The sequence below is a fragment of the Carassius carassius genome, chromosome 13, assembly GCF_963082965.1.
Source record: "Carassius carassius chromosome 13, fCarCar2.1, whole genome shotgun sequence".
Classification (NCBI taxonomy): domain Eukaryota; kingdom Metazoa; phylum Chordata; class Actinopteri; order Cypriniformes; family Cyprinidae; genus Carassius; species Carassius carassius.
In genome coordinates, this window is record NC_081767.1 from 1,018,996 (window position 1) to 1,034,735 (window position 15,740).

Consider the following 15,740-nt stretch of genomic DNA (forward strand, 5'->3'; position numbering starts at 1 on the left):
TCTGTATTTTTGATCAAATAAATGCAGACTTGATGAGCAACATTAAAAATAGTAATGTTTCCAAACTTTTGGTCTGTACTGTATATATATATATATAGGGCAAAACACAAATGCTTGGTACTCCTAATGATACTAAACAAGGGAATGAAGCATTAGACCATAAAGAAAAAGAAAAATTGCTGAAGGATTTGCACAACTAAGTTACTGAAGTAATGCGAACTTGTTAAGCTTGAAAATGATTTGCTCCCGCAGTCCAGAAGATTCACCTCAGGAAGCATGTGGGTGGATCTCGCTGATTAAACAAATTCATGGTATGGTCCAGCACATACTTCCCAGCTCATAATTAACCCCGCACCGGCGTTCAGCGCTCTTCATTATCCCAACCTGCTCTTTTAGCCAAGATAGCAGAAAAAACTGAAAAATCCTCACAGCCCACTTCACATACTTAACACAAAAACTGCAGGTCTGAAGTGCATTTTAATTATGTTCTGTTTATCTTATTGTGCTCCATCCATTCATATTGAGATCCATGTATGTATATTGTGTATCTTGTATAGCAGATGTTCCTGGCCGTTCTCTGCATCCATGTTGTTCATTACAGGCATTTCAGTCTCTGTTTAGCTCTCATTTACATGCTGAAGTAAGCCGTCAGCACAATTGTGCCCTGCTGACCTGTACCTGTGATTGCCACTGAAAAGCTGACAAGCCATCAACCTTGTACACGCTTAAGAAAATAATAATGTAGTGTTTTTCTTTCGACTTCATTGTGATCTGTCAGAAAAGAGGTCCCTAGAACATCAAGCTTCAGGTTTTTCCCAAGCAAACAGTGTTTCTATTCAGACACTGCACACTACAAGTGACCTCGATTCCCACAAGCTGTATGATGAAATGACTTTGACAATGCATTTTGAGTCTTTATATATATATCTTTGTAAGTTATGATCACCAGCTTACCTGAGCTTGTCTTTCAGTCTTATTAGACATTCATCTACCTTTAATTAATCATAAAATCACATGAAAATTTAAGTGACACTGTATTTGACCTTGTGTTTATTAAGCGATATGTTGTTATTTAGAATCATTATTTTTCATAGAAATATATCTGATTAAGTTACGTAAAAAAAATTGTACGTTTTCATATGAAAACAATTTGATGACATGCTCCACAATTTAGAGTTTTATTTATAATTTTATAAGCATGATGTAAGTTACGTTTAATGCTACACGTTCTGTTGCTTTGCGCAAACACAGACGTTCATTCATCTTGAATGATCAAGCTGATATTCACTTGCATCATCCTCATACTCTGCATGAAGAACGGAGTAGAATAAAAATACATTATTTATGAATTATTTCGGATAAGATTTTCATATCAATACTTAATTATTTATGCTTTTTTATACACATAAGAATATAACAACTGCTAAGATGCCTTTAAAATTAAAGCAGTCATATTTTATCATTGCATCATGCCAGCAACGATGTGAATTTTCCAGTTCAGTGTTTGAGACTGTAAAGGTGAAGACGTGAGATGAAGCTAATTATCTATACACGACTTGACATTCTCTACAACATGCAAACATTATCAAAAATAAATGTTCAATTAGACTTTTTTCATGAAAATGTAAATACAAATTCATTAATAAAAACATATGTATACTAAGATCTTACTTACTTTGTCCTGACAGACGTCTAGCATTATTCGTATTGAATTGATTATTGAAATATTTGATGAACATTTCAAATTGTTTACATATTTTAATAATGTTTGCATATTGTACTGTAATATTGTATTGTAAAACTCTTTGGCAAACCATAGGGAGAGAGCTTGTCTGTATGTATATATATATATATATAATCCTGTTTGAAAGTGATTTTTAATGTACCTGCAGTAGGCCTTTTCACTCAGATGTTAATCCAGGGTCAGTGCTGCATCGTCTATTTACTGGGCTTCACTGGAACATCAAACAGACGCAAATCACACATGAATAAAAAAATCACACCAGTCACTTTAGAGAGAGAAAACATTAGAGAGGCTAAGGGAAGAGACAGAGTTTGTTCAGGAAGTAAATGACAGAGATGAAACAAATCAAGTCTGAGTAGCTTCCTCGAGTGAGCCTGCAGTAATCAGTGCTCTTCCTCATGGACCTCAACATACAGCTCTCATCCCTTTGCTTCAGCGCGGCGTGCCCTGATTGCTCTGCTTTTGAGATACAGCTTGTGTTTCAGGAAAAAGCATAAGAATGAGCTAACAAGATGATGGGTGAAGATTAGGATTGTGCACATTCAGGGATCGGCTCACAATCAGACACTTTGTGATCAGATCGCTGAAACCACATTTACGGTGTCCACATAAAACTACACAAGTAGTATATAAAACAGAGGATGAGCTACACTTAGTATTTTTAATGTGACATTCATATCATTACAAATATAGTATTCAGGATTCTCTGCCTTTTTTTCCTGTTTATTCTTTTTTAGTCTTATAAAAAAAAAAATAATAATAATAAATAAAAAGAGCACAATGTAGTTTGGCCATTTTCCCACTGGGTAACATCTCTGCTTTCTCTCTTCAGTTCTTGACTCTTGTTTCTCTTTTTCTACACTTCAAATGCATTTAAGCATCCTTTACTGTTTCTTAACCCTTTAAAGCCATGATATGCAAATTTATAAGGTCTTTAAATGATTAAAACTTTTACTTGTCAGCTGGACAGAGGGCCCAGAAATAAACACTTGACAAAAGTCTTAACAGTGATGAAACGTCGCTGTTCTGTTCAGGTACAAAGTAGCGATGGCCTGGAGGCGATGTGAGAAGCTGTCTGCTAGCGGTTAAAAACGTTTGCCACCCTCTCAGACTGAAGGCTTATTAGTTCCTGTCTCTTGGACTGCAGTCTCCAATAGGACTGTATCAGCAAATCCACTTCATTATCCTCTGTAATTGGCTAAATAATCCCCCGCACCTGTTTGTTGGTGGGCAGACCGGCACTCTATGACTGACTAGAGAAGATCTAGTTTAAACTGGTCACATGTTTACACATGCAATAATTGATCCTTGATAAAAGATACACACCTCATTCCTCATACAGTCCGTTCAAGGCATGTTAGTAAAGCACTAGAAGCTTCACTCATGTGTTTTTAGCCCTTACTGGAAAGAAAAAGGCTGTGAAGGTTGTGCTCTTGGTCTGTTTTTCTGGTGATAGATGACTTTTCTTGCAGCCGCTGTGTTGCTTGTTCATGCTAATGCGTCTGATGACCTGTTGGTCTTCAATCTAACTGGAGGAAATGGCAGCTGGAGCAGCGGGGTGTGATCCTTTGATTGTTATTCAATGCATCCTTCACCACAAACCCCACCAACATTAAACACACAAGATGAATGGAAATGTGAGCAAAAATGTCGGGCTCCGTTTGCCAGCATGGGCAACCGCCATTGCTGGATGATTGTCTTTATAGTCTCAACTGCAGTCCAATAAACTGTGCTGATTATTTCATAATAATGTGTAGCATTGTCCATATCCACCAAAACACCTAAGTTAATAAAAAAAACTGAACACATGTAAACTACAGATCATAATTTTGTAATGTTTTTTAAGACTCTTCTGCTGACCAAAGAATCATTTATTTGATCAAAGATACAGTAAAAATGTGAAATATTATTGCAATCTAAAACAGCTGTTTTCTGTGTGAGTATCTGTTAAAGTGTAATGTATTTCTGTGATGCTCCGCTGTATTTTCAGCATCATTCCTCCAGTCTTCAGTGTCACATGATCTTCAGAAATCATGAAAATATGATGATTTACTGCTCAAGAAACATTTCTGATTATTATCAGTGTTGAACACAGTTGTGCTGCACAATATTTTTGTGGAAACTGTGATAGATTTTATTTTTCAGGATTCTTTGCTGAATAGAAAGTTCAAAAGAACAAAATGTATTGGAAATGGACATAACATAAATGTCTTTTACTGTCACTTTTGATCAATGTAATGCAATCTCACTAATAAAAATATTAATTTCTTTAAAAAAAAAACATACAGACCCAACTTTTAAGCAGTAGTGCAGACACACACAAACACACACACACACATATATGTGTGTGTGTGTGTGTGTGTTTATAGGACTCTCAGTCACTGTACTAGCCAGGGGGTTCTTGCAGAAGCTGGCATTACCATAATAAATTTGTTTGTATTGTTGTTCTTTTCTAGTTTTAGACATCCATTATTGCAAACTGTTGAAAAGCGTGTATCTTCATAACCTCTGGTTTGCTGTGGTGTCGGCATACATCTTCATCTGCCTCTCTAGCTGTGACACAGGCTGACATTTCAGCATATAACAGCCTATAATGCATCCTCTCGAGTTTACACCAACCGTCATCTATCAGCGCACTTGACTTTAATCCACAATCTGACCTAATGACCCAGCATCGGAGACGGAGGTTTGCGGAACGAGCTGGTCATTCAGGATCTATGGGTCTGACCGTCTTGTCTCCCGTGGGAGATGAATCCAAGTAAATGATTACGCAGAGGGGGTAATTAAGAACAATCTGCCTTCATACACTCATTTCACTCTCTTTTCTCTGTTCCTCCCACTCACAGGATTGTTTGCGCGCTGTGGAGTAAATATCACGAGCTCCAGCAGAGAGGCAGGTTTTTGTTAAAGACCCTCGAAGGCGTGAGACGAGGACTCAGCAGAGAAACCCCTCGCCGAGGATCGATCCGCTGCGCTATTGGCAACATCCCTTTGAATAAAACACAGCACTATTGAGTTCACAATCCCCACTGGGCCCAAGAATAGGGAGACATAACCTTTTGCATCTCAGCTTTGTGCGCCAAGATTCACGTCGTCAACCCCAACGACCTCCACCTCCCAGCCGAGAGGAGAGAGGCAAGAGAAGCAGTGTAAATGTCAGAGAGGAAAGCAGGCACTTCAAAATACGTCTTTTTTATCCCTTCCCTCATCCCACCCAACCAAAGGCTCTGAACTGAGGGTGCAATCCTCAAATACTTGAAGAAATCAAAGCAGATTTACCTGACCTGTATAGACTAAGACAGTGGAATGTTTTTGAAAGAAGTCTCTTTCTGCTCCCCAGGGCTGCATTTGTCTGATGATAAATACAGTACAAATTCTGAATATTATTACAATTTAAAACAGCTGTTAACTGTTGTACAATTTAAAAGCTGTTTTATATGTCAATCTCTGTTAAAGTGTAATTTATTTCTGTGATGCTCCGCTGTATTTTCAGCATCATTCCTCCAGTCTTCAGTGTCACATGATCTTCAGAAATCATGAAAATATGATGATTTACTGCTCAAGAAACATTTCTGATTATTATCAGTGTTGGAAAAAGCCATACTGGTTCCACATTTATTACAGTTAATTAAAAACTAAAAATAAAAGCATAAAAACATTTTCATTAAAATAAAATACATGTTAACTGAATAATGAATAAACGATTAAATAAATAAACATATTTTATTTTAGTTAATTGCTGAAAAAAAAAACATCAGCAAAAAACAATTTTCATTTAGTTTTCACTTAATGTACTAAAATAATTAAACACACACACACACACACACACACACACACACACACACACACACACACACACACACACATATATATAAGAGTTTTCTTTATTTTCATGACTATGAAAATTGTAGTCACAATTTTCATAGTCATGAAAATAAAGAAAACTCTTTGAATGAGAAGGTGTGTCCAAACCTTTGGTCTGTACTGTATATATATATATATATATATATATATATATATATATATTTGTTTTTCCCAGACTTTTTAATGGTAGTGTATCACTGTTTCAAGGTAATAAAAATAAATAAATAAATAAAATAAGTTTTGAAGCTTTGCTTCACAAGAATAAATTACATTTTAAAATATATTACAGTAGAAAACATTAATTTTAAATGTTAATAATATTGTAAAAAACAAACAAACATGTTTTTACTGTATTTGTGTGTAAATAAAGTAGCCTTGGTGAGCAGAAGAGACTTCTTTAAGGAACATATGTAGTGTTAGTTTTGTGCGCAAAACAGCGTTTGAAACTTTTTTTACTTTAAATACCTCGATCATAATAAATCCTAAACGCGATAATGCTCAAAGGAAACCAAGCTCTCATAATGTATGAAGGGATGAGAATATATCTTTTGAATATGTGCAAAAATCATAAAATGACTTAAGCAAGTCTTTAAATTTTCCCATATATAATTTATTTATTAATTCATTTTTTTTTTATTATCTATTAGCTATGTATTTAATATTAAATAGAACACAGTTCTTTGTCATCCTGTCTCAGTTCGTTGTTGTTTTGTATATGTAAATTTGTCTGTTCTCTCAGAGGTCCTTGTTTTTCTGTTTGGCAGGGACGTAGGGCAGTACAGTCTGAGTGCTCTTATCCGAAACCGTCTGTGTGCTGCTGTTCCGTAACAGTTTTTTCTGGCAGCCCGGGTTGAGAAGACCTTTCCTGGGTAGCGTGTGAGAGCCCACCACTGGGACCTTCACAGGTGAGGGGCCCGCAGACGCTGTTTCCCGGCAGTTGTAGAGCCCCGGCGGGAGTTCAGAGGATGATAGCAGCGGTACTGGCGAGCAAGCCAGGGGACTGGGCTCGCTGTCCGTGTCCGGAGTCCCGCAGTCCCCTTTATCGTCCTCCTCCTCATCTTCGTCGTCGTCACAGCACAAGGCGTGGTAGAGGATCTTGTCGCTGAAGCGGACGCGTTCTCTGGTGCCGGATGTGCGGGAGGTTTTCTGGCTGTGCGTGGAGCTGGACGCCTCCTCGCTGGAGGAGTCCGGGGTGATGATTAGAGGTCCATTGGGGATCGGGAGACCCCCATTCATCTGTGAGTAGACACTGGCGGTGGTGGGCCTCGGTGTGGACAATGACGTTCTCCCCTGGCCCTCGTTCGTCTCCTCCCTGTGTGCTTTCCGGTTGGAGGCCTCCAAGAAGTTGCAGAAGTCCCAGCCATCAGAGAGCATGTCCTGGCTGAGGAAGTCCAGTCTGAAGGCCTCAGCCAGGCCACGCTCGCTACTCGACGTACTGCTCGCCGTCGCCACTGTCCAGTCGTCGGGCTCCAGGTCGAAGTCAAAATCAGATGTGAGTTTGTCGATCTGACCCACCACCTGCATGACAGAGAGAGAGAGAGAGAGAAAAAGTGATGATATAATCAGTTTGTGGTCCTTAATCATTAAAGATGCATTAGCATCACCTTGCAGGTCAGTTTAATTTTACTTTGGTCAACTCAGGATTAACCAAGCAGAGTGCAGAAATGATCTTAGGATCATTATTCATTTTATTAAACTGTTTGAACAAAAATGGAATTGAGTTTAGAACCTTTTGACTTGAAGATTGTCCAACATGATATTTGAAGCCAGTGTCAACATATGAAGTGAATTATCTACACTTATTTTAGTCATTCCCAGTGTGAGCTTTCATGACCCAATTAAAAGTTGGATATATACAGCACATCCAACGATAAAAAGGTAGCTTTTCCTTGTTAATCAGAGTATTTGCCCTAACCAGCCGAGACAGTCTATCTCTTCGATGCCACAGCTGTAACAACAACTTCAGGGGTTGATTATGTGCTTTATTCAATGTTTAATGTGTCTTATTTGAGTTTGAATATCATAATGCGTGACATTTATAGCCATACTGAAAGCAACAGCAGATCTTGAAAAAAATTAAAGCGAACATGTGCATTAAAACTGAGAATTCAATGCAATACTTGAAGTGTTTTCCATGAAAAAAATGGTATTAGTCATTCAGTAAGTAGTTTACTTTTAATAATGTTAAAAACTTTTAATATTTATGAAATAAATTTTATCCCCTTAATTGAGTGTCCACACTAAATATTTTCCCTTCAAAAATCCACACTGCTGGACTAATTACAATAGTAATAAAAACAATAACATCAAAGGCAAAAACGTGATTAAAAACCTTAAAGGAAATTGTGTCCATTTATAAGGCCTTAGATAAAATTCTATCCAATAAAGGCAAGGCAATAACTATTTTTGTCAAAAAAAAAAAAGAAAAAAAGAAAAACAGGCCACAAAAATAAAATTACAAGTGAGTTTACTCATCATAACAGTATTTAGAGATGCTCAGCTTGGAAAATGGATATTCATTTAGAAATTTACCAAAGTTCATAATATTATGAAATCATTAGTGCTTTTAAATATTAACTTTAAGTGAATATTAGATGATGGCAAAGATAACTATAAAACTTTTATGTAAACACAGGGTAAATATGGGATGGACAATACATATCTTGTTAAGTCTTGTTAAGAGCTACATAAAGGCATTTTTGTGGCCTTGAGGGAAAACTTGAGTCAGCTTAAGGTCTATGATTCTATGAGATTAATCTATTTCTATGATTTCCATGAATCAGTTATGCAAACAGAAGTCAATTTTGCTCTAAAACGACGACAGAAAACAGACATTATGCAGTTTCAGAAATCAGTTCATTGTTGATTCAAATAACAACAAAGGAATGATAAGGAAATAAGGAGCAATAACTCTTAATGTTTCAGACTTTGGTTTAGGTGTGTGTTTTTATGTCACTTTTTGGCATAAACACAGATGGATCAGATGAATATGCCCTGCTGGCATGAAGGATTAAAAATCTAATTCATTTATCCAGCACAATGACTCAAAAGGAGCAATTAGGAGCCCTAAATCCCTGATTACACTGCAGTCAAAGCCAGAGGAGGGCCTGTGTTTGCGTGATCCGCTCGCTGATTTAACACTTTTTCTCATCTCTATCTGTAATCACTGACTGAACGTGTCGTACTATATTTAAGCATACGCTGTGAATGCCGGTTGTTGAGTTTGCTGCAGCACATCTGGGATGCAACTGCTTGAATTTCATATCAGATAGAATCAATTTGTCATGATTTGACCTACTGTACCTCACACTGTTTGAAGATGTTTTGCCACCCACATTAATAATGATTAACATTTTGTCCTGGATGAATGAAACCCCTCACTAAAACCTCTTTAGTAAGAGATGTCAAATGCATTATGCTAATCAAAAGCTAAATTAGGTCAGAAAAAACAAAGGACAATTAGGTTTTATTGAGTGACAGGATATTAATGATGTTCCATCATCTGTTGACCTAACCAGTCTATCTTTGTTCAGTCAAATATCAGAACTACGAACCATGCAATATAATGTAAATAAAGTAGTTTTTTTATAAAACTACAACTGTTTTCAACATTGATCATAAGAGTAATGATGCTGAAAATATCAGCTTTGATGCCAGTCAATTAAATTTGACAATATGTTCACATACTGTAGAAAACATTCTTTTAAATTGCAATACTATTTCAAATTTTACTGCATTTTACTGTTTCAAATAAATGCAGCCTTCGTGATTTTTGATGATTTTCTTTGCTTGATTTCCATCACAAACATCTAAACATTCTTTATTCTAGATCTATTTTCTTGAAAAAAGTTATATGACTTAATATATTAAGTATTGTTTTCTGCAAATTATATATAAAAAATATCTGGTTATGGGGTAAGGAAAATAATATTGTAATAGAGTCAAGATTATTTTTCGAAGCAAAAATGAACAACATTTTGTTCCATTTTACAAAAAAACATTTTCATTTTACTTCTTTTGCAAATAGATCTAGATTCAAGATTGTGTAGGCAAAAGGCAACCCCCCCCCCCCGAAAAAAAAAAAAAAAACCTTCCAAACATATAAATATTCTTACAGATAAAATTAAAAAAAGCTATCAAAACATATATACTGTACTTCCTTTATTAATGTAAAACCTTAGTTCTGCTGAGCCTATGCACTTAATTTCAGCTCGAAAAACACTAGTGTCATAGTCTGAGCAGTGGACTTCCTGTATCTTATGCTGTGAGATGTTAAGTGTGTTGAATGAAGGCTAGAGAAGCTTAATAACACACACTGAGGTGCTGAGGATGGCAGATGAATTGCTGGCCCAAGGGCGGATGAGATAGCTTTGTTTACTAGATTACTTGTCCCGCAAAAGCAGGATTTAATTCAATCAATGTTTTATGGATAGTCTGGCACCGTTAGACACATTTCGCAAACCCCTTTCATCCAAGAGAGGAGCATAATTTTATCAATATTAGGTCCGTTATGTCTCATGCCATTTCAATATTAATTGGAACTGCACCACATCCTCACAGGAACAAGTGCACTGTCAGAAAAACTTATTTCCAACTCCAAATGAAAGGTGAAGTTTGTCATTTCAGAGCCACTGGAGGCACCAGATGCACACTCTTAATATAAAGTTTCCAAAAGGTTTTATTTTTTTGCAAAACCTTAAGATTATATATATTGCATGTTACTAAATTGCAGTGCTGAGGAGTAACGGTGTTACATAATTTAATTACAAAATAAATCTAATGCCGTTACGTAACTAGTTAATGCCCAGCACTGCAATTTAGTAACATGCAAAATCTTAAGGTCTTGCAGCCCAGTCTTGACCTAGCCCCTGCAAAACTGCAACATAAATATATCATAAATATATAATATATCATTAAAACATTCATTCAAGCATGTTTATATATATATATATATATATATATATATATATATATATATATAGTAGATGTTTCAAATAGACCATATATTGTATTGCAATATACTGTTCATAATATACATTTTTCTGTACTACTTAATTTAAGAGAAACAACTAATTTCATTTAGTTAATTTCCCCTGGTGGCTTTTACAGTGCATTGATCGAGCAACGTTGCTGTGTCAGTCGCTTGTCATCTACAATTAACTGGGGCAGGAGAATATATTTTAACATCGTACAAATTACACACTTCACCTTTCCATCTTCCCCCTCGAAACCCAACACAAACTGCTAACAGAAACAGAAAACAGCTAATTTCGCTGATAATGTCTGTTGTGTAATCATTTAAGCAGCCGTTTCCGTTCGTGCGGAATCTAACAGGCATTCCTCGGGGTCAACAAAATCATTCAAATGAGCTCGTCTCGGCGATGCCCTCACCCCACAATGGCTCCTGAAGCAATTTAACTAAAGCAGCGCAAGCTTAAAGGGTCTGCACAACCTTTCTAGGTCACAGATGGGCTGGATGCAGCTATAATGAACCGTAATCCCTGCGCCTTTTCTCCGAGATGCAGAGAGAGTGAGTGGGCTATGGAGTAAATTATTGGGTAAACAGATTGCCTAAGTGTAAACGATGAATGAACACATCAGGAAGAAGTCATTAGCGTTGGGACACATTGCGTTTTAACTGGAAGAAGCACAATGAGAACCTGCAATAGTAATTATAGTCTATAGGGTAAAAATCACATCCTTTTGTTGGCCTCAGCCTTCATAATGGCAGAGATTGCAGCTGGATTATTCAGCTTGGAAAAGATTCCTCTTCCCACTCCAGTGCTTTCAGATGACACTCATCTCACTGGAGCTAAATTACACACCAGCAATAGCTCAAGGAAAACAGCACATTGTGGCCAACATGTGGAGAGTGAGAATTATATCTGGTAGCACGACACCAACCAGGTCTTTCAAAGCTACTTTTCAGAAAATATGTGAAAAAAATAAATACAATTATAATAAGTTTATATTTGGATACAATATGGCCAGTTACTTTGTTCCCCATCAGTGAAAATAGAATGTTAGTGCGTGCATTAGTGGTCATTTTTCAGGAACTCTTTCATTAGACCAGTAGGTGGCAACGAGTGACTCATTCATTCAAATGATTGGATCAAACATACCTGATTTGATTAAAAACACTGATTAATTCAGGGATGACAAAAGTGACTGTCTTTGGCCCATGGGTGAGCCATGAATTCAAGAGATCTTTTTTGTTTGTTTGTTTATTTTCTTTAATCACAGATTCCTTCTGGAATGAAACTCAAAGATGTGTTTCAAATAAATTGATCTGCAATAGACTGATGCATAAAAAAGAAAGAAAAACAAACAAGTAATGACACAGCAAACATGAAACATGCAAACATGGTTCATCACAATCAGATAAATAAATAAATAAATAACTTTATGTCTTTTAAAGACTTTATGTCTTTTATAAACTGTGTGCATTTACTGCTAAATTGCAGCATATATTGTGATGTACTTAACAGGTATAGGATGATGCATTATCCAATATCCATATATTAAAATAATAATAATAGTAATAATAATAATAATAATAAATAGTTGTGATTGCACAAAACAGAAAATAATGAATCATCATTATATGGAACAGACATTATCCAATGGTAGGTAGGTAAATAAATAAATAAATATGGATTGACTTTATCTCCCAGTTTTATTTTTTATTCAGCTTTTCACAGAACTGGTGGCAAATGTTGATGTTTATATAAAAACCATTAATAACAGCAAAACCTCTTTAAAGACTGTTGAGATGAGATTTAGTGATTACTATGGTCAAAGACCATCTTTCTTATATATCAACACAACTGTGATCACCTGCTGATATTCAGGAAAACAGACATTGTCTTCCTGTTGTTACAGAGGAGGTTCCCGTACCGCCTTCTCCTCACCACCAGAGGGAACCCTGAATACTAATGAACTCTGATTCAGACTCCATTTCCCATCATCCCTCATACCTGTGACTGATCACTCACACCACACCTGACTACAATCACACCTCATCACTCTCCACACCTGCACCTCATTTACACACACACATATAAGCAGTCTCCAAACGCTTTGCCCCTGTTGTCTTTTCTGAGTGTTATTACCTGTGTTTGTGTCCAAGGGTATTGACCTTGGACTGATTCCTGATTGTTCTCTGCCTGCCCCGACTCAGATTACCTTCTCTGAACTCTGTCTGCTGCCTGCCCTGATCTCTCGCCTGGTTAAGGTTCTGTCTTAGCCTTGTCTCCATTTTTCTGCTTTGCTGGTATCTGACCCTGTATTGTTCTCAATAAAGCTGCAAATGGATCTAATACCTTGTGATGTGTCACAACACCTGTGATGCTTAAATATCTTGTTTAGAAATAACAGCTTCAGTATAACATATGTATAGTGAGTGTAGCATTTAGATTGTTCAATGCTTTGAATAAGGCATTTGAGTTCTAAAAGAGAAATAATGTTCCGTGTCATTCTGGATATTTCTCATTCTGTGTGTGTTTACTTGACCCGTTCGCCTCGTGACAGTTGACTCCATGCCAAAGCCTACTGCAAAATGTCATCTGTAGCAATGATCCATGAATAACACGCACTGGAAAGGCGATGCAAAGGCAACTCCGTGTGAAGTACAGACATAAAAACACGTGCTGCTGCTGTTTCATGTGTTTCTGCTGAACCCTGTCCTGCATTGAAGTCACTTTCATTTGTATCGAACATTTTCACTGCGGAAAAATCCCATGCACAATAAAAGTGCTCCCTTGCTGATTTCATATGTATAAATATACAACGTGATCTCATGAGAATACATCTACCACACGTACATTTACTTACATTTTCATGCACATAAAAACGTACAACTTTGACGCATTTATAGCAGTAAAATGTACAAATACTTACGTATTAGCAGCTAAAAAAACGTTAATAATCTAACGTAAAGTGTGAATGAATTCCCATGTATTAATATTAAAATCGTGGCTTTAATTATTTAAGTCTGTTGTATTTAATTGTCATATCAAAAGGTTTTTAGTTGAATTTATTGAAAGCAGTTTACTCATCTACTTAATAGGAAATAACATTTCTGTGCATGCTGCTAAACTCGTTTCGGGGGATTACATAATGTTAAACAAGACTACACTTTGAAACCTTAAAATGAATACAATTTCTGTAATTGTTTAACCATTTTGTAATATTTTGCTGTGCGATTTTCTCCTATCCAGTGACTGACAATACAACCATAGATACACAAAAGCACAGCATAAAATTAAAAAACACATTCATTTTATTTGTTTGCTGTACTCCATATCTTTAGAATCCAGATGTTTGCAAGGAACAGATCCAAATTCAGCCCTTTATCAATCGATCTTCATCCTCATTCTCAGCAACAGCGACCGTCACAGTCAAAAAAAGCTTGGAATAATTAAGATTTTTGAATTTTTCTGAAAGAAATCTCTCATGTGTAGCAAGGCTTCATTTATTTGATCAGAAATAAAACAGCTGTTCTCTATGTGAATATATATTAAACTATAATTTATTTCTGTGATGCTCCGCTGTATTTTCAGCATCATTACTCCAGTCTTCAGTGTCACATGATCTTCAGAAATCATGAAAACATGATGATTTACCGCTCAAGAAACATTTCTGATTATTATCAGTGTTGAAAACAATTGTGTAGCACAACATGTTTGTGGAAACTGTTAATGCTGTTCTTCTGAACTTTGTATTCATCAAAGAATCCTGAAAAATGTATACTGCTTTCCACAAAAATAGTAAGTTTAATGATGCAGTGTTGACCTCTACAATAAAACTGCTGTCCTATTACAACTCCTGCTGAATCCTGAAATCTGTATTGATTGTGGCCATTTGTAAAGCTCTTTGATAAAAAGACTAAACAAGGCTTTGAGTGTGTTTTCATGCTGTCTTTGTCTCAAACCACCAGCGCAATCAGGCTACTTTATGGAACAGTATGCAGAACAAAATAAGGAATAATTTCCATCAATTTCAAAAAGCTATTGGAAAAAAGTTTGTCAGGGAAGTTTTTCAGGCCTCTGAATGATCCATTATATAAACAGCCTCTGGCATGAATTTCCCCAAGAATCTGATTGAAATGTGAGCAGTAGGGTAACAGAAAGCTATTAAAACAGCCTATCCATAGTTAGAGACCGAATGTGATGATTAGGAACTGCAAACAATTATACTGCAAAAGCGTCACATGCTGCACATCCCTGCTGATGGAGTCTCCATCCTCCTCATCATTATAGAATTACAATACAGTCCGATAAAAAAAAAAAAAAAAAAAATTCTCGCTCGGGTACATCTCTTCCACAGGTTATCTGGAGTCTTGTGCGATCATACAGTATAGGTACTGCCAGTCATAATGTTTTATTAGGTTATTGTAAATGTGTTACAAGCAGTAAAACTGCTTTGAAGATTAGAACATTAATATATTTCTGTCGCCAAATGCTGACAGACATTTATATTGAAATCATGCATTTTTGTTCACAGATGAACTGTCCCCACCAGCATTCAAAAAAACTATAACACTATAATAATGTTATACGTGTCTTAAACATTTAGGATTTGTAAAAAAAATCCATGTATAGAGATAAAATATCTTCTGTTAAGGGTTACCCTTAATATTATGTAACATAACTCTCTTTCTTGTTCCTGATTATGGCCAATATAGTTTTTTTTTTTTGCTAAATTATTCACAGATTAACTCTTTCCCAACCTGCGTTTTTTTTTAAGTTGCCAGTCACCGCCAGAATTGTTTATCCTTTTCACAAATGATGTTCATGGTCCCCAGATTACTTTGTTGTATGTATGAATATCTAAACATGCAATATGCTTTCAAAGCAACCAACTAACACTTTTTTTTTTACCTTCATCCATTTATTACTATTATTATTTTATTTTATTTTTTATCATCACTTCAATGTGGGACATTTTTATAAATAAAAAAAAAAAATTTTTGAACAAAAATCTGAGAAAACATTTATTTTTATCAGAGACTACATCTGTATCGGATTCAGAACGATGATCGAAACACAGATGTCCGTCAACACACTGAAAGCTACACAATCCTAAATCACTTCCTGGATCATCATTTATATGAGAATAATTATTTAATAAA

At 36.0% G+C, this 15,740-nt stretch overlaps 1 protein-coding gene across 3 annotated transcripts in view; it reads right to left on the minus strand.

The window, feature by feature from the left end:
• Window positions 1-6,202: 6,202 nt before the first annotated feature.
• The window catches only part of insyn1 (inhibitory synaptic factor 1), a 59,624-nt gene continuing 50,086 nt past the window's right edge, over window positions 6,203-15,740 (minus strand). For all 3 annotated transcript variants that reach the window (XM_059564522.1, XM_059564521.1, XM_059564523.1), the window contains one exon: window positions 6,203-7,126. In XM_059564522.1, the coding sequence (XP_059420505.1) occupies window positions 6,344-7,126 (783 nt within the window). In that variant the 3' untranslated portion in view covers window positions 6,203-6,343. The remainder of the gene's footprint in view (window positions 7,127-15,740) is intronic.